The sequence below is a fragment of the Notolabrus celidotus genome, chromosome 3 (assembly GCF_009762535.1).
Source record: "Notolabrus celidotus isolate fNotCel1 chromosome 3, fNotCel1.pri, whole genome shotgun sequence".
NCBI lineage: Eukaryota > Metazoa > Chordata > Actinopteri > Labriformes > Labridae > Notolabrus > Notolabrus celidotus.
In genome coordinates, this window is record NC_048274.1 from 13,413,076 (window position 1) to 13,430,763 (window position 17,688).

Sequence of the window (17,688 nt, forward strand, 5' to 3'; positions counted from 1 at the left end):
ATCTATCTATCTATCTACATTGTAGATTAATACTGAAGACATCAAAACTATGAAATAATCTGGTTTTGCCATAATATGGATTACAAAAGTAGTCAAATAGGGTTATCCATTGTGTGCTAACCCTAACTCTGAACAACACAACTGATGGTCTCAAACACATTAAGAAGGCAAGTCATTCTACAAATGAACTCTTGACAAGGCTCATGTTAATTGGAAACCATTCCAGGAGACCACTTCATGAAGCAGACTGAGAGAATACCATGAGCAAAGCTGTCATGAAGGAAAAAAGAGGGCTACTTTACAGAATCTAAAATATAAAACATATTCTGCTTTATTTAACACGTTTTTGTTAATTAAATAATTCCATGTTCTATCATAGTTTTGATGTCTTCAGTATTAATCTACAGTGTTTCACATAATTAAAATAGATACAAACCCTTGAATGAGAAGGTGTTTTGACTGGTAGTGTACATAGCAGACTTTTTGACAAACTGATCTTATTTTAAACATTACTTGCTACAGAGCAGTATATGCCACAGCTACGCACAAATAAGAGTCACCAATTAACCTTACAAGCATGTTTCTGGACTGTGGGAGGGTGTCAGAGTACCCACAGAAAAAAACATATTTGCATTGGAGGAATGGGCACTGAGCACACAGAGTAGCTCCTGCCTGGATGGGGATGCAATCACATTTTTTTGTTAATTGAATAATTCAATATATGTTCTTTCATAGTTTTGATATTGTTGGTATAAATCTACAGTGTTTCAAATAATTAAAATAAATACAAACCCTTGAATGAGAAGGTGTTTCCAAACTTTTGACAGGTAGTGTAGACTGTATGTGGGTGAGGGTGAGGATAAAGTACCTAAATCTACAAGGCCTAAATAAAAAAGTTATTTGTTGAACTTCATGTTTAAACTTTATATATGAACATATTTGAAAACACTATTTAGATATACCATAGGAAAAAATATCTGCAATTAAACTGACACTTTATTTTGATACCACTGGAGGATAAGAGAAGTAGACGGTTAGCCCTCAGCACTAATTGCACCAGGTGTGCTGCTAATTGTTTGGCTGACAGTCTACAAGCTGCTGCCGCTCTGCTCTAAAATGTGACCCCATGTCTCTACTTATGGGCTACTTTTTTACTCACTTAAGATGTCTAAAAACCCAGCTTTTCTCCATGTGCTGTATATTTTGGCTGCACTCATGCTTCTGTAAAAGAGAAAAAAATGTTTTCAAACTACTCTACACCTGGCGACTCCAACCTGTCAGATGTTGACCTCCTGCAAATCCACGAGCTCACTCACCGGTCAGTCAAAGTCAGCATGATAATCGTCCTGGGCGTGATGATCACTGTGGGGAACGTTGCAGTCCTCATGGTTATTACTTCTTCAGTGGCTGGATGGTCAAGAAACTCTCGGTACTTTCTGCTCTCTCTCACTGCTGCAGACTCTGCGTTTGGACTGCTGGTCATGCCCCTGAATCTGTATGTGAGTCTGCTGAAGGACTACACTGAGGGCCCAGATGTTCTGTGTCACGTTGTGGCCTTTTGCAATGCTACAGTCTACTCCACCTGCATGTACACACTGGCCACGATAAGCCTGGAGAGGTACATTGCGGTATTTTACCCGCTGCAGTACTCCTCTCTGATGACCAGAAGAAGGGCCCTGCTCCTGATTGCCTGCGCCTGGTGCTTCCCTCCATTCTTCCTGTCGCCAATTTCAATCCCAGGTGGCATCATCGAGGTTCACTTCTCTACGGCCTCACTGGTCTGCAATCCATCCTACGACACAAACGTTGGATACTCCCTAAGCTTGACGTGTGTTATATTCTTCCCTTGCTCCATCATCATGACATACGCCAACCTGAGAGTGTGGTGTGCAGCAAAGAGACAGAGACTTAAACTGCGCAAATATGACTGTGCGCGTCGCAGCAGGCAGAACGTGGCCTCCAGGGTGCTCGTGCCTGTGATGGCAGCCTACTACACCTGTTGGACACCTTGTATGGCTGCTATGATCTACAATGGTAAGCACTAAATCATTTAGAATACACATTTAAACACACTGCTGTGAGGGGGGAAGATAAAAGATGGGCATGCCATATTTGATCCCATTACTTCTATAATTATCCTTTTGACACTACTTTGGGAAATCTTTCATACAGTAACCTGATTATAAGGGCCTATTTGAGGAATGTTTAAACAAAGAAGATGATGGATTTATGTCTAAGGCTTTCTCACATAGTGCAGCACCCCTGGCATTCTGGTAAAAGTAGGGTTGCAAACTTTCTCACTAACAAATAAGAGGTGCCATGGTGGTGTGAGCATGGTGTGTGAATTCAGCGTATATTCTGATTCTGATTCAACTGGAAATGCAGAAAGTGTTTAGGCCTATATCCCCTTTAACCCTTACTGTATCATAATGTAACCTCATATGAATAAACCTCAAAGAAACCACATGATGCATGTTTACATCAAAACAGGAAAAAGAAAAGTTGAATGCAAAAGAGGAGTAAGACTCACCAAATGTACTTTTTCCATGGATACTTTTTGCTGCTCTTGACTGACTCAAGCAGTCTTTTGTCCGTTTGCACAGCCAGAGAGAAGTCCTTACATGACAAGTCACAGTTTACAGATTTTTGAAGTTCATTTTTGATCAGCTCTGTGCTGCATCTGTTTCTTGTGTCTGACCAATTAATGGCCATCAAAGAGAAAATCCTCTCCAAACTTTTTTGCAGGACTTGGCGTATTTACCCTGTATACAACTGATGCTTGTGAGGGGGCCTGTGATAAGATGACAGGCGGTGTGATTGGCACATGATCTGCCACTGCCGTTTTAGCTGATCTAGGATCTATAGAGTGTAGTCTGCCGTATTTACAAGAGTTAATAGTCAATATACAGGACAATTGAGATCACGTATGAAACAAACCAATTTAGCCCAATATACAGGATGTCCCAGCTAATACGGGACAGTTGGCAACCCTAGATAAAAGTCAACATTTACCTGCTTAGCTAATAGTGATGTGCCAAATCCACCCATGTACCACATGTATCTGAAATATTTACTTACTTATTACTTCCCAGAGTAAGTGTTCAAAAAGCAGTGAAAATTGCAAACTGTGATCCAATCTTAGAATATAAAAAATATTGCCTCAAAAAGCCACTTCTATTTCTCTAAGAATTGACTACTTCATTCCTCTGCAGTTGATGTATGTATGTCTCTGATCCTTCATCGATATAACAATCATAGAATTATCTAGGCAAGTTGTTTTGATGCGCACTACAATGAAAAGACTGGCAAACATTGCAAGTCATACGTACTGCTGATGCACTGAATTGAATCTGTGAATACTGCTCATAAAACACTTGTAGCGAAGCCAGGTTCTTTAATAATACAGAGTACCTGTTGATCTTAGTGACTGTAGGATTTTAGAGTGAGTGTGTAATGAATGTAGTCACATATAGTAACTGTGGTGTCATCTTTGTTAATGGGGTTTTAATTTCAAGCAGTCTGACAAGTTTATTTAAAACTACATAGTATGTCAAAGTTCAATGATTGTTTGCTGAAGTTACAGTATTTTAATGCTTTAGTCAATAAAAACTCAAAAGAAGGTGTGTTAATACCTGAGGTTAATTAATTTGGTTTTACAAATATATATTTACTGGCTTTACCCTCAATACAGATGTCTCTTTTGGTGTGCTGAAATAGCTGTCGTAGTTAATTGTGTGCTTTTTGGCATGAATACACTGATTCTAGGCCAGTGTTATGACTCAAATCTTTTTTTACTTTTCCTCATTTACCCCGAGCGTGTGCTGTCTCAGAGTAATGAAGAATGAAAATGGTGTCACAGCTGAATATTTTTAGACATGAAGACCTTATTCTAAAGAGGGCTTTAATTCATCTGATATGGCTGAAAATCCCTACAAAATGAAGCTGACAGCCTTAACAGAAACTTCAAAGTGTGCTGCTGTCCAAACGCTGGTGAGCGTCACTGCAGAGTGGTTTCTGCCACTCCACCAAATCTATCGGCTAATTTAGTGCTTTTATATCCAGACCATAAATGTTAAGCTGGTGGCTGTATATCATTGCTCTCAGGGGGAAGGCTTACATCTCAGGGGTGAGTTTTCATGTTTTATTATCCATTGATGCTTTATATGCTCATCTATGGTTTTAAAAATAAATAAATCAATTTATAGGCTTAAAATGATCATAAAGCAACCCTAGCTGTAACATTTTTTCATTTATGACTCTGTGATTGAGAGGTCTATAGGAAAGGTCAAGCACTTTTCTTATTCTTATTTAGAAGCTGCTGTTAACTGTTGTTGTCACGCCTCTTGCCCTGCAGCGGTCTCAGGAAGCAGCATACCAGAGTGGGTTGAATTTGTCGTGGTCTGGCTGCCAACATCCAATGGTTTCCTCAACTGCATCTTCTACTTCTGGATAAACCGAAGCTTCCGAAAAAAGTTCAGACTCGTCCTCCAGAGGCTTGCCACGGCCGTCTGCCCCAAACTGTCCATCTCCCTTGGGTTCTGCGACTCTTCAAAGACTCAGTTTGTGTCAGGAGTTAACAACAACAATGTTCATGAGCGGTCCTCCAGTGTATCATCCACCTGCACACTGTTGAGCCTGGCTTAGGGGAAAGATTACCTCTGGCATGGGGAAGGACAAGGAGGCTTGCTGGGCTGCTAAACATATCCCTATGCAAGATATCCAGAGTAAGCGGTCAGATGGGTTGATACAGAAACAGGTTATGATGGCAAGAATGTAAAACAACCACTGTATAGTCTATCATTATAATTTAAGGTAAATTGATTATTGTATATTTTTCTTATTTTTATTTCCTTTTATCAATTTTCATACTGTAACGCAGGCTCAGTTTATAACTTATTCAGACTTTTTGTTTTATTTGAGCACACAACATTGCCAGGACTTGATTTTCTGTCAAAGACAGTCTCTTAAACCACCATTTTAGTTGTTTTATAGTCAGCCATCAACCTTGTCTGTGACCCAGAAATGTTTCCCTTTATTCTGCAGATGAGTCTTTTAACAGTGTCAGCTTTTACACATTCAGCCTTGTTGCTTTAGTCAACATATTTCACTTCAAGCGTCTGAGATTAGTAAATTGATTCAGAAGAAACAGGTAATCATACCTCTTTTCATACGAGACATTTGTGAGCTAACATCACTATCTGATTATGAGCACTTTGAAGGATTTAATGCATCAATCTCGTCTTCAGTTTAAACTCTGAGTCACAGACCTTGGCATATAACAGCAGGGAGAAGTTAACCTTTAAGTCACAGCATTTCAGTTTATGCAAGGAGGAAAGTAATTAAGCAGCTACACTGTAGAAAGGTCACTACATTTATGCTGGCAACAGATAACTTGGGTAACTCAGGCAACTGTGGTTGTTTATTTTGAGATATTAAGTCCATAATATTTCTTCAATTTCTTCTACAAAAGGATGAATTTACCTTGGAAATGCTTGTCCTCGGTCTCTGAGTCAATTGAACTGTTATGGTAAGAGATATTTTATACAACTTATTTTAGCTTTAAGCTGCTGCATGGTAACATCCGGATAAACTTGTCAGAGTAACTTCAATGTGTTGAGCTTCACAAGGATATCTACTAGATTATATAGAATAATGTCAAACTTTATACAGAAAATGTTTTGTTGTTTCTAAAATCTAAATTTTAAAAAAGATGGAAGAATGTTTGAAAATGATTGGTGTATGGATTATAAATGAAATAAAGTATTATGCCTTTGATTGTGTCAGACTTTAGGTCTCAACATGTATGTCAGAAGTAAGAATATAATCTTTGAATCACAGAAGTTTAATGATGTTAAATTACAGGGTTGATCTACTAAATTGATTTACTCATAATGGGCCTCATTCACTAATACATGTGTAGAAATGTTCTTACTCTGCGCATAAAATAAGATGACTAGAGACTTAATCTAAATCAAACAAAAAAATCTTCTCACCAACTAGCCATCTGTTTCCTCAGAGCAGGGGTTCCCAAAGTGGGGGTTGTGAGACGTTTTCCAGAATTTTTTTTAAAAAGTTGTCTAAAATAGTACATTTTACCCATTATAATAAGAAAAAAAATATCGACAAAAATAGTAGCTAAACTTGAAATAAAACCTTGAAAATAGAAAATGTGATGAGTTTTCTGCCTTTCTTTTTGCTAGATGGCTATATGACAGTCATCTGGCTTTTTTTTCTTTTACTGAAAGTAGTTTAAATTTGTCATGCATTTAGTTAAAAGGGTATGTGTTTACATTTTCTGAGAAAGTTGGTCATCATCATTTGTGCGTATGCATGGTCTGAGGAAGTTCTAAATTTGTTCGTAGTGTAAGAACAAATTCAAGTAAGAATATTGATGAATCCCAGATTTGTGCTTCAAACGTTCGTACGCACAGTTTAAGCACGTATTCATGCGTACGCACTGTTCGTGAATGAGGCCCAATGTTCTGTCATTCGAGGATGTTCTTGGTCACAAGTTTTTTAAGAACAGAATAGACCTGCACAAAGGCACACTGTAGAGCAGCTTGCAACATTTCCTTGATACGCATTGGAACAAGGCTTGTCCTTAAATCCAGTGGTTTTCTCATCTGCGTACATATTTAAGCTCAGCTTACAGTATCAATGCTGTTTTGTAGTGAGCCACAGAATGTGTTTGATTGTGGCATAAAAACAATTTAAATTGAATGTATTGGCAGATCTACAACTTTATGACCGTTTATTATAAAACTGAAATTTAAAAACCCTGCATTTAAAAAGTCTAGCGATGATATGACTAAGAGGTCATTACACAACTGGAGGTACAGTATGTGGCTTTGCATGATTTTGCAGCTGGCTTAGTTTGCAGTTCCAAAAAACAATTTCTGTAAACTGAAAGTCTCCTAAATTATATGTTTTGTCTGACACTTAAGCAAGCATTACAGATGCCAGTAGACCATTTTGAAGTGCGTCAGATATAAATATGTTTATTAGCACCAGACCTCTGACTGTTGCATAATATTAAATTATTCTGGGCACAAATATTCAACGTTATTGCATCTTGGTAATGTTTTCTCTTCGCTTTTTCTCCAGTTGCACATCTGATAAAGTGTCTTTTGGGGAATAACTTCAACTGGATTCTGTTCAATACTAAACAAATGCTATGTTAGATAACAGGCCAAGTCAAGGGTAAGGGTCAAAAGACCTTTTATGAAAAAAATCTGAAGATTAGAATTTGATACCTTGGCCTCTGAATAATAAAAATGCACAAAATCAATGGATTGTGTTTCTGCTGAAGAAAGAAGAAAAACTGTGTATGTAAATGCAAATAAGGAAAACAACTTGTTCTGAAGTGAAATACTTGCACAAGAATACATTTGAAGTGATCAAGGTTTAAGATAAATAACACCAACCTCTCCATATACTGTATGTGCTATGATGTGATTTGTTCCCAATTTAGTATCCTTGGTTTAAAAGCATAACTCTGCAAGAAAGAGGAAGTGAATTCGACAGAAATATCTTGAGTAAAATTGATTCCTTTCATGGGTCCAACTCCTACAGGACTCAAGTAAAGTTAGAAATGTTCCTGCTGTGTGTATGAGTGTTTTTGGTGAACCTTTTAGGCTGTTTTTAGAGCTGCACAAGCACCCTGGGATTCCCTCTGAACACTGGATCTCTGGATGCAGGTGTTTCTCTGCTCTCATACCATGTGTACAAAAACAATGAATTTGATTTTAAACATTTTCCCATGCAACACTAAATGCACAGATTATGTTTTCCATGAACAGGTGACCCTTTCATCTGAATCAGAGCACTTTGCGGAGATCATGTTTATTCCTGCAGAGTCCATAAGTGTTTTTCCAGCTGTCTGAGATTTCTGCCTCTCAGGTCTCCCAGGACACTGGAGTGATGTGCATTAGCAGCCTCAGCCCTCCTCAAGGATCAGTGCTGGTAGAAATGACAGGCAATTCAGTCATGGGGGAGGATGTCTGTGTGAGGGCTTCATGTACTCCCACATATTTGAAAATGCTGCATCATATGAGAGCGCAACATTCTCTGATCCTAATTTGGATCAGAGACTGACATGACTGTAAAATGGCCAATGACTGCATCTTTTTGGGCTCAAAAAGTGAGAGATTATCTGCAACTGGAGTATAAATAACAACTTTAACAGTTTTGGTTAAACAGATTATGCATAAATGTAAAAGCTTTTAATTTCAAATTATGTTAATCTGTTGTTCTAGATGTCTGAAAAAAACCAACAGATCCATTTATCACACATACAATAGTACAGGTTGTCTTTCTTTGTTGCATAATGTTCTTTCTACCATGTGTGACAGACTTGAGTTACGTGTGTGTGTGTAGGGTGTTTCATAGCCATGAAAACCTGGAGCAAAACACTGATGAATTTATTTGTGTGGGTGTACAAGTCAGATTAGACCTCTTAATATATACATGTATTTTGTCTGTTTCCGGTTGAGTCCAAATATAATGACATACAAGTAAAAACCTTAAGGTTGTAGTGCCACCTTGTGTTTTGACTAAGTATTGTGTCATAAAAAAAAGAAGGACCTACTTTATAGGTAAAAATATAGGATTTCTTAGTGCTTGTAGTGGCTGTTGGTATTATATTCAACCATTGTGTGGTTTCTGTGTCAATCAGTATTTCCCACAGTTTGTTTTTGTATTGTAATGAGTTGCTGCTAATATAAATTGAAGAACCTCGTTCAAATACTCAGGTTTTTTTCTTTTTTGGTAAGCTTCACAATTTTCTTCTTCCCAACAATTCATCTATTTGTGTAACTGGAAGATATCCAGTCGCAGTGACTTTCCCTTTTGATTAACAAGAAGGAAACAATATATGTTGATTTGTGCTTTCTGCTGCCCATGAGCACTCTGCACTGTGAGGGCTCTTGTAGAGGTTGCAGATGGAAAGGCTTTAATTTCAATCACTGCTTACTGCTTCTCTCCACAGGAGAAGCATCTGAGAGGAGCAGGCATATGCAGGACTCAAGTGTTAATCACTGTGTGTTGGTTTTGCATTATGGAATAATTACCTCAGAAATACAAATAGCTTAGAGATAAAAAAAATATATATAAATGTAATTACCTCACCACAAGCTTTTTTTGTGCATCATTACAATAAACCATAATGGTGAAAATACTCAACTTAGGTACGAGGACGCCAGTCAATCATTTGGCTCATTGCAAATCAATGCAAATGGACTTACTCTGCTGTTTTTGCTGTAATAAATGTATGTCCATTGTTTGTGTTCAGAAGTATCTAAATGTGAAAGGAGAACTACTCTGAATATTAATAAACACAAACAGTTGTGATAGTATTCAAACAGAGACAGTCAGATGTATAAAGAATGATGTAGTGATGAAACAGCTTTGACCACACAGAACACAAGGCTGTGAGGTTACGAGGAGCATCCTTTTACCATAGCTGCCTAATCTAATGACTATTGACTGCATGAAAGTGATGACTCGGAGCTCTGTTGGGTGTTGATAGAACAATCCTTTATATGCTTTGGACCCTTTTCCTTGTACCCAATATAACTGATTTCTGTTCCAGCAAATAAACTTCTTGTATTTGTCTGGTAATTGACAAACATTATAAATGTTATAAGAATGGTACATACTGAGGCTACAGTCCTCGTCGCAGGGGTCGCCGGTTCGATTCCTGGCCATTCGACCATTTCCTGCATATCTTCCCCCGCTCACTACTCCCCACATTTCCTGTCTTTCTTCAGCTGTCCTATCAATAAAGGCAAAAAGGCCAAAAATATGACTTAAAAAAAAAATAAGTTACATAATTTTAAATATGCTGTATACAAGGCACAAAATATTGCTTACACAGTAAACCAATTACGTGCAAGTTAGGTTTTATAAGATAAACTTTATTCAGACATTTGATGACAGGAAATGGCAGATAAAATTTAAAGAGATGACACATTTATTAAAAGTCGACCAATGAAAAGATGCATCTGCAAGGAAATATTATAGTCACATGAAAATAGCAGCAAGTTATATTCAGAAACTTTGAGCTTTCGTGCACTTACAGGTGGTAAACAGACTTCAAATTCATATTCTTTGCCGTTGAACATTTGAATAATAATATGAAATATTTCAGAGTATTTTTGAAAATGTTATCATTAAGTTGTTTCACATGTATGGTGACAAACTATGGCTTTGATAACAATAAGCTGACTTTGTTTGATAATAAAGTTCAAACACTCCAGTGTCAGTTTCCTTGCTATTCACCCACAACAATAAATAAAGATGCACCGCAAACAAATCAAAGATGTGAAAAATCATCAGTTAACAAACGGCATTTTAACGAACAATGAAGTTTAAAAATAGAACAATCAAATGACAGCTCTCCTTGCTCCTTCAGCTGGTACATCGGGATAATAAAATATTGTTCTATTACTGTTAACAGGTACATTATTAATTTTTTGTCATCTAGTGAGCAGTTTTTTAAGAATATAGACCATTTTAATCTTCAATTTTAACTGCAGAAACGGGGGAAACATTCTGCCTTAAATAATCACTAATACGATATAATATACTACTATTTTCGAATATGCACTAAGAGGCAAGACACTAAGATAATATCATTAGAAAAAAATGGACAAACAACAAAATTACACATTTAATCAAGCGAACACAGGAACTGTGCAGTAAGGAGTGCAGGAAGGGTCATGATTCTTATTCAGATTTAGGCAGCAGTAAAGTTTCTCTTTATTCAAACTAACTTGTTTTATTTTCAGTGTTAAAGTACTTTTCACTGTTTACTATTACATGATTCCATGACCACTTGCATACTGACTTCTCCTTCAATGTTTCAATTTTGTCCATAGTGTAATATCTGTTGAAGAATGGTGAATGCCTATCAGGATAATAATAAAAACTCTCTCTATGGACGAAGACAGGTTATGAACAAACAGAGACCAAACTGGGTCAAATGCATATGAAAGTTTAAGTTAAAGAACATTATCATAACAACAGGCATAGTGAAACACAAGAAAACTGAAGGCAGACAATTTAATAAAGTCTCTGCCTGACTGTCTATTTGATGCACCTTATGTAGACGGACATAGACAAAAGCACTTTATCAAACTGCTCCCCTCCGTCTCTCACTGCAGAGGACGCACTCCTGTGTGCCTTAAGTGTCAGGAGGTTTTGGTCAAACATTTCAAGGCCTCCAGATGAAAAGAATGAGACGACAACCGGATGCCAGCACTCAGGAGGACTTGTGTTCCAACGTGTAGAAGCGATATATGACGCCGACAACAGTGGCGAGGATAGCTGGTACCAACCATGTGGACCAGGAAGTGCTGGGAAAAACAAAGTATGGCATATTAATGTTTTGAACCACAGAAATGATAAGAGAAAAAACACAGTAGCATAAAATAAGAGTTACAAATCACCCAACAACGTGTTATTATAATGTATGTCCTTAACAGGAAAATATCAGGAAAGAGATATTGTTTTTCACTTTGACCCCAGGAGATGCCAAAATCTACACAAACTGTAAGTGTCTCACAAGTAGGGATGTTCCGACGCGACTAATCTCCTCGTTGTTTAGACTGAAATTTAAATTGCAACTAACCCGACAATCAAAAGGTAAGAAAACATTCACAATTGAGCACACAATATTTATTTGTTTTTTTAAGATATATTTTTGGGGCTTAAACACTTTTATCCAGAAAATACAGGACATTAGAAAGAGCAGGAAACCTTCACCACCAGGCTAATATTGCATCCAGAACCATTATTTTCAACACAGCTAAACATGGGAACGCAGGGTCTGCAGAAAAACAGTCAAACTAGTTGACCTGCAGGTTAACTTCCACATGTCAGCGCTGGTTAGCATTACTCTGGTTCAGGGGTTATATTCCAATTTATACTGACACTGCCTACATTAAATGCTATTCAACAACTTTTGGTGCACATGAACAGGAAATTTAAAACAGTAAACAACAAGACTTGCTCAAAAAGTTCATCATGATGACTCACCTGGACTCTCCTGAATCTGAGTTTTGAGAATCCTTTAACAGGAAAAAAAAGAAGGACAAGAGGGATTAAAAAAATATGTTATATGATTGAGTAACAAAAACAAAAGTTGTTTCTATTTTCATTATACTTTTTTACCTTTTCCTCCTTCTTCTGTCTGTCATCCTGCAAAAAAACAAAAACAATAAATCAAAAGGTTTTACTGTCTTCACAAGGTTACTAACACAAATGATGACACTCATTGACAAGTCAGTATTCAAATTCAATAAGAATGCAGCAGGTTGCCTGCAGACGCTCAGCTGAAGTGTTTAAAGCAAGCATAGACCAATGACTCATCTTGTTGTTTGACACGTTACAATCACTGTAACACCATGAGCGCTCATACAACTTTAATTTTCCAAATGTGAGAAAACGATGACTGGTTTAGATATTATTCAGCTGATAACCACAAAAGCATATGTTCCTTTGAGGAAGGTTGAAGCCACTTGACTGGATGTGACTCCAGTGGGGCAAAAAAGTATTTAGTCAGCCACTGATTTTGCAAGTTCTCCCACTTAGAAAGATGAGAGAGGTCTGTAATTTTCATCAGGAGGTACACGTCAACTATGAGAGACAAAATGAGAAAAAAAATCCAGGAAATCACATTGTAGGATTTTTAAAGAATTTATTTGTAAAATGCCAGCTACAGTGTGTGCAAACCTGGTGAAGACTTACAGGAAACGTTTGACCTCTGTCATTGCCAACAAAGGTTATGTTATAAAGTATTGAGTTGAACTTTTGTTATTGACCAAAATACTTATTTTCCACCATAATTTACAAATAAATTCTTTAAAAATCCTACAATGTGATTTCCTGGATTTTTTTTCTCATTTTGTCTCTCATAGTTGAAGTGTACCTCTGATGAAAATTACAGACCTCTCTCATCTTTCTAAGTAGGAGAACTTGCAAAATCAGTGGCTAACTAAATACTTTTTTGCCCCACTGTATATATTAAGCTGTTCTTTGTGGCGTTTTATGGGGGGATGCGAAACAGCTTTTTGGTCAACACTTCATCAATTCTAACACATGCAAAGGCACGTTCTACTATGACAATTTAAAATGATAATTATCAGTCCCCAACTAGAATACTTCACATTTTAAATGTACAAATTACACCACTTAAGATATCTTTAAACTATCTTTATTGTTTTGTCTAACTCTCTGTCACCGTTCTCTGTTTGCTGTAGGAGGGGCAACTCTTCTGTTCTCTCTGAGTTAAAGGATAGGTTCTCAATTACGTTCTTAAAACAAATGTCTCTTTATGTACATACAAACAGGTTTATCTTACAGTTATCACTCCTATGATTAGAGAAGTCTGAGTAGAGTAGAATTTCGGCAGTGCATCACCTGGTGTCTCCAAGGTGCATTTTGTGAAACGGTATACCACAGCAAACTAATTTCTCCAAGAGAACCTGTGAATCTGATTAGTTTAAATGATCCATGTGTGTGGGTGATTGACATGACGTGCATATTTTTGTGTCCGAATCCATTATTTTCTTTTGAAATAATTAGTTATTTTCAAGACATACATCAATTGATTCTATAAAATCTGCTTATTTTAAATAGAATTTCAGTACATACAAATATTGAGATTTATTTTATTTTGAAGTATCTCAAACCCTGAAAATGTCAGGTGGCGCAACTGTCCGAGCAAGTGAACTGACTTAAAACACTATACAGAATGTATTTTAATAATAATAATAAATTCAAGTTAAAACACCATGGCATGCTTTTACATATAAGAGCTTTGAAATAAACATAATTTCATGAATATCAATAGTTTAAAGGCACCTAAGGTTATTTAAAAACTTTTGCCTGGCAATTTACATGTTCTCAAATGTCAGGGCGGCACCACAGTACTCATGGAGCTTTTATTTTTAAAGTAAGTAGTAATAATGGACTTCAACATATGAAATCACTCAGAGGACCCCAACTAATTGTCATGGCTGAGTTAAAAGGTTTGTAGATGTCTCTTAAATAATAATAGAAAAGCCTTTATCAACTTATAGGTGGACGGTAACACTTTCCATGTCAGGTGGTACAACCAACCTAAAACTGTAAAAATTATATTTTAAACCTGGCAAATAGAATGCAAAAATCCTAATATATTGTAAATAAAAATATACTCACAAAATACAAATGTGTAAAGCACTGTAACCACTCTAAGGGATACTTACTAAAGTCTTCAGTTAGAATAAATGATAGGTAAGTACATATATTTTGACAAATATCTGGTTGCGCCACCTGACATTTTTTGGGTGTTCAAGTTAAGAAAAGGGTAAAAAAAAATATTGAAACACTTCAAAAAGCTGTTTAACATACAAGCCTTGTTAGAACACATTATTCAAGACACAAAAATATGCATTGTGACCATTCTGGAAATACTTAAAAAAAAGTTTTTGAGACTTATTTGTCAATGACCCGTTTATAAAGCTTCAATTTAGATTACATGACTTTAAAAAGTTTAAATTATTAAGATACAAAAGGTATAACATTCGGTCTTTCAGGGGTACTAGAGGCCGTATCTTACCATGTGAACCTCCCCGAGGAAGTATTGCTCCAGCATCTCTCTGGCATCCGTGGAATGACCTACATCCTCGAAACTCTCTGTGGCATCTGAACCCGCCTGCTCCAACAAAACCTCCTCCCCTCCAGGGTGCTGAAAGCATAGCACAGGATAATTAGGATTCTTGAGAGACTTAAATTCTTAGGTTGCACCACATCTTGAAAATCCCACAGCCAATTTAAATGCTTTATTAAATTAAGTCCAAGAAAATACTCGACACTTGACATCAGAGGAAAAAACGGGAAGTACACTGATCCTTAAGTTGAAGGCAACTTACCACTCCATTATTGTTATTGTGTAATATTGAGTTATTTAACTGTTGAGAATTAAAATGTTATGCAGCTTCTGTGCTGATTGTGACTTTTATAGGTTACATACAAAGCTACAATATGCATCTAAAATTTAATTTATTTACTTTGTATATTCGTTAAAAAATAAAAGTACATTTGTCAGAAGTGGGTACAGCAACAATTCTGGATAAATGAATGTTGGGAGGGACTCTAAAAATGGCCGTTTTACATTGTAATTACCTGGTCATTATAATAGAGTATTAAAAAAAGAATTTACTCTGTTGTACTGTTAAGTTGAAGATCACACTGTAGAATAATTTACCAATTACTGTTTGTAGCATTTCTAGCTGCTGTATTTCCTGTTTGTTGCATTTTCAGTTTTTCTATCTTTTATTTGTTGCATTTTCAGTTGTTGTATCTTACATTTGTAGTATATTCAGTTGTATTCTCTGTAACATTTTTCTGTTCCTGTGTTTCCTGTTTGTAGCATTTTCAGTTTTTCTATCTTATGTTTGTAGCATTTTTAGGTGTTGTAACTTACATTTGTAGTATATTCAGTTGTTGTATTCTCTGTTTGAAGCATTTTTGTGTTCTTGTTTCATATTTGTAGCATTTTTGTGTTCTTATGTTTCATGTTTGTAGCATTTTTCTGTTCTTGTGTTTCATGTTTGTAGAATTTTTTTGTTCTTATGTTTGCTGTTTGTTGCATTTTTATGTTTTTGTATTTCATGTATATTTTGTATGTTGTGTTTTTTGTATGTGGGCCCCAGGAAGAGTAGCTGCTGCGTTAGTGGCAGCTAATGGGGATCTGAATAAAGGATCCCAAATTAGCTGAAGCCACATCTCACGACCACGTCACTCATTAGCACTGCTGCTTATCCTTATCTCACAGCTGTATGGGTGAAGAGTCACATCCAGTGAGATATGATCTCTGGTATACAGTTTTGTCAATAAGCAAACATTACAGCTGTCGTATGGATTACAATCACTAATTGATGGACAGTTCTGCTGTTGTAATGGTTTCAACAATGCATGTCTTGTTTACTCCTGAGGAGGAGCCACGTTATGAAAATGGTGACCGCCGGTTTACTGTAAGCCATGCTAACGTTAGCTTATAATTAATGTTGGTAAGAGTTTCACATGAGAAACACAACTGATGTTACTCGAGATTGCAGCTCCATATCAGCAGCCTAAACATGGTGGGTGACATTCAGCAGACTTCAGTTTACAAGGCTAATAACTGTGTTGTAATTCCAGGAAGTAGCTGTAGTCCAATCAGACAGTAGCTAACGTTATCCACTGGCTGAAAGTCAAAACGTCAATGTTAAATCCACAATAACACAATATAGATTGTAGAAATTGACTGAAAACATTTCTTACCTCTTCTAGGAAAGTTGTGATGTCGTATACTTTGTCGTGTATGATGAGCCATGTATCGTTGCTCAGGTTATGTATTCGTATGTCTTCTAATGTGTAATATTTGACACCACCTTCTACAGTTTCGCAGACCTCCTCCTCCTTCACCTCGGTGGTGTTATTATCAGGCTCGCTGCCTGTGTTTAGAAGGTTATCGTTGATTTCTTCACCCATTCTCAGAGCCTGCTCAGCAGCACAGATCAGCTAGCTGACGTTAGCTCCTGTTAGCCAGGTAATGCGGTGGTATAGCTGGTTAAAGCTTCGTCTTGATTCGTTATCCACCGGCTTGAATGAGGTTAGTTAGCGGTAAGTTGACCTTAAACGTCCTGTGTATCACAGTAGAGACGCGTTAACATACACAGAAGTATTACAATACAAAGACCACACAATGTTGGGTTACGAAATCAAAAAACACCCCAACCCGGCACATCAGCAGACATGTGAAACTGACCAATGACATGTGTTTTATTTCACCATCCGGCACAAACATGACAACTGACCAATGAGACTGCGACGTTCAGATGGCGGACCAATCAGAATCGACCACTTGATGATCATGAGACCAGGAAATGTGCAGTGGTTGTAAGAGGTGCGCTGTTTATACGCATACAATATCATTTTGCACTATAAACGAGGCAACTATTTTAATAGGTTTGAGTTACACTTTGAATTGTTTAAATAGTCCCTTTTTAAATGCAGACCTGTAATGAAATATTGAGTCGATTCAATTTACTTCATGAGCTATGGCTTAACTTAAAAATGGGCTGGCAAATGCTAGTTTATTAACTAAATATTTCTGGAATATTTTAATAATTTGTGAACACTTGGAAATCCTAAACCAAGGCTTCCAAGGTGAAGCAGCAAATGTCATCTAGTTCAGAGGCTCTCAAACTTTTCAGCCTGTGACCCCCAAAATATGGGTGCCAAAGACCCACACTGTCCCTCAAAGTGATTTAATGTGACTTCATTTATGGCCCTTTTCCACTATACAGTTCCAGCCCTACTTGACTCGACTCGGCTCTACTCGACTCAACTCTACTCGGTTTGGGTACCTTCTCCACCAGCCCGAGTACCGTCTCACGGTGGGCGGGGTCGTCATAACACAGCTGCGCGTAACCGCGTTCACGTCATTTTGAACGCTACACAAACACAACAATCCCAAACAATGGAGGACATGGAGGCAATGATGTACTTGCTGCTTGGTCTGTGGCCTTTTTCGTCGCAGGCCAAGCGAGAGAAGAAAGCAAAAGAAGAGCAAAAGAGTACTGATGCCATTTTTTACAGCATCAGTACTCTTTTGCGGCGAGGTACCGTGCCTGTGGAAACGGAACACAAACCGAGTAG

General features: G+C 37.2%; 2 protein-coding genes across 2 annotated transcripts; one reads left to right on the plus strand and one right to left on the minus strand.

Annotated features, from left to right (window-relative positions):
* The first annotated feature begins 1,039 nt into the window (after window positions 1–1,039).
* Window positions 1,040–5,776, plus strand: zgc:162592 (uncharacterized protein LOC561993 homolog). Its single transcript, XM_034680054.1, has 2 exons — window positions 1,040–2,034; window positions 4,355–5,776. Exons 1-2 carry the CDS (start codon window positions 1,239–1,241, stop codon window positions 4,642–4,644), a joined length of 1,086 nt encoding a protein of 361 aa, XP_034535945.1. The 5' UTR covers window positions 1,040–1,238; the 3' UTR covers window positions 4,645–5,776.
* A 4,879-nt stretch (window positions 5,777–10,655) lies between these two features.
* Window positions 10,656–16,793, minus strand: LOC117809759 (cytochrome b5). Its single transcript, XM_034679255.1, has 5 exons — window positions 16,309–16,793; window positions 14,603–14,731; window positions 12,172–12,198; window positions 12,037–12,068; window positions 10,656–11,354 (listed from the first exon to the last, which is right to left on the minus strand). Exons 1-5 carry the CDS (start codon window positions 16,516–16,518, stop codon window positions 11,261–11,263), a joined length of 492 nt encoding a protein of 163 aa, XP_034535146.1. The 5' UTR covers window positions 16,519–16,793; the 3' UTR covers window positions 10,656–11,260.
* Between the last annotated feature and the right edge of the window lie 895 nt (window positions 16,794–17,688).

What these genes read in the sequence shown, in the direction of transcription:
- LOC117809759 (XM_034679255.1), bottom strand. Translation starts at nt 16,518, where the DNA reads ATGGGTGAAGAAATCAACGATAACCTTCTAAACACAGGCAGCGAGCCT. An exon ending in TCACAACTTTCCTAGAAGAG is followed by an intron (nt 14,732 to 16,308) that starts GTAAGAAATGTT and finishes CTATGCTTTCAG; the next exon opens with CACCCTGGAGGGGAGGAGGT. An exon ending in TCCTCGGGGAGGTTCACATG is followed by an intron (nt 12,199 to 14,602) that starts GTAAGATACGGC and finishes GTTTTTTTGCAG; the next exon opens with GATGACAGACAGAAGAAGGA.
- zgc:162592 (XM_034680054.1), top strand. Translation starts at nt 1,239, where the DNA reads ATGTTTTCAAACTACTCTACACCTGGCGACTCCAACCTGTCAGATGTT. An exon ending in GGCTGCTATGATCTACAATG is followed by an intron (nt 2,035 to 4,354) that starts GTAAGCACTAAA and finishes CTTGCCCTGCAG; the next exon opens with CGGTCTCAGGAAGCAGCATA.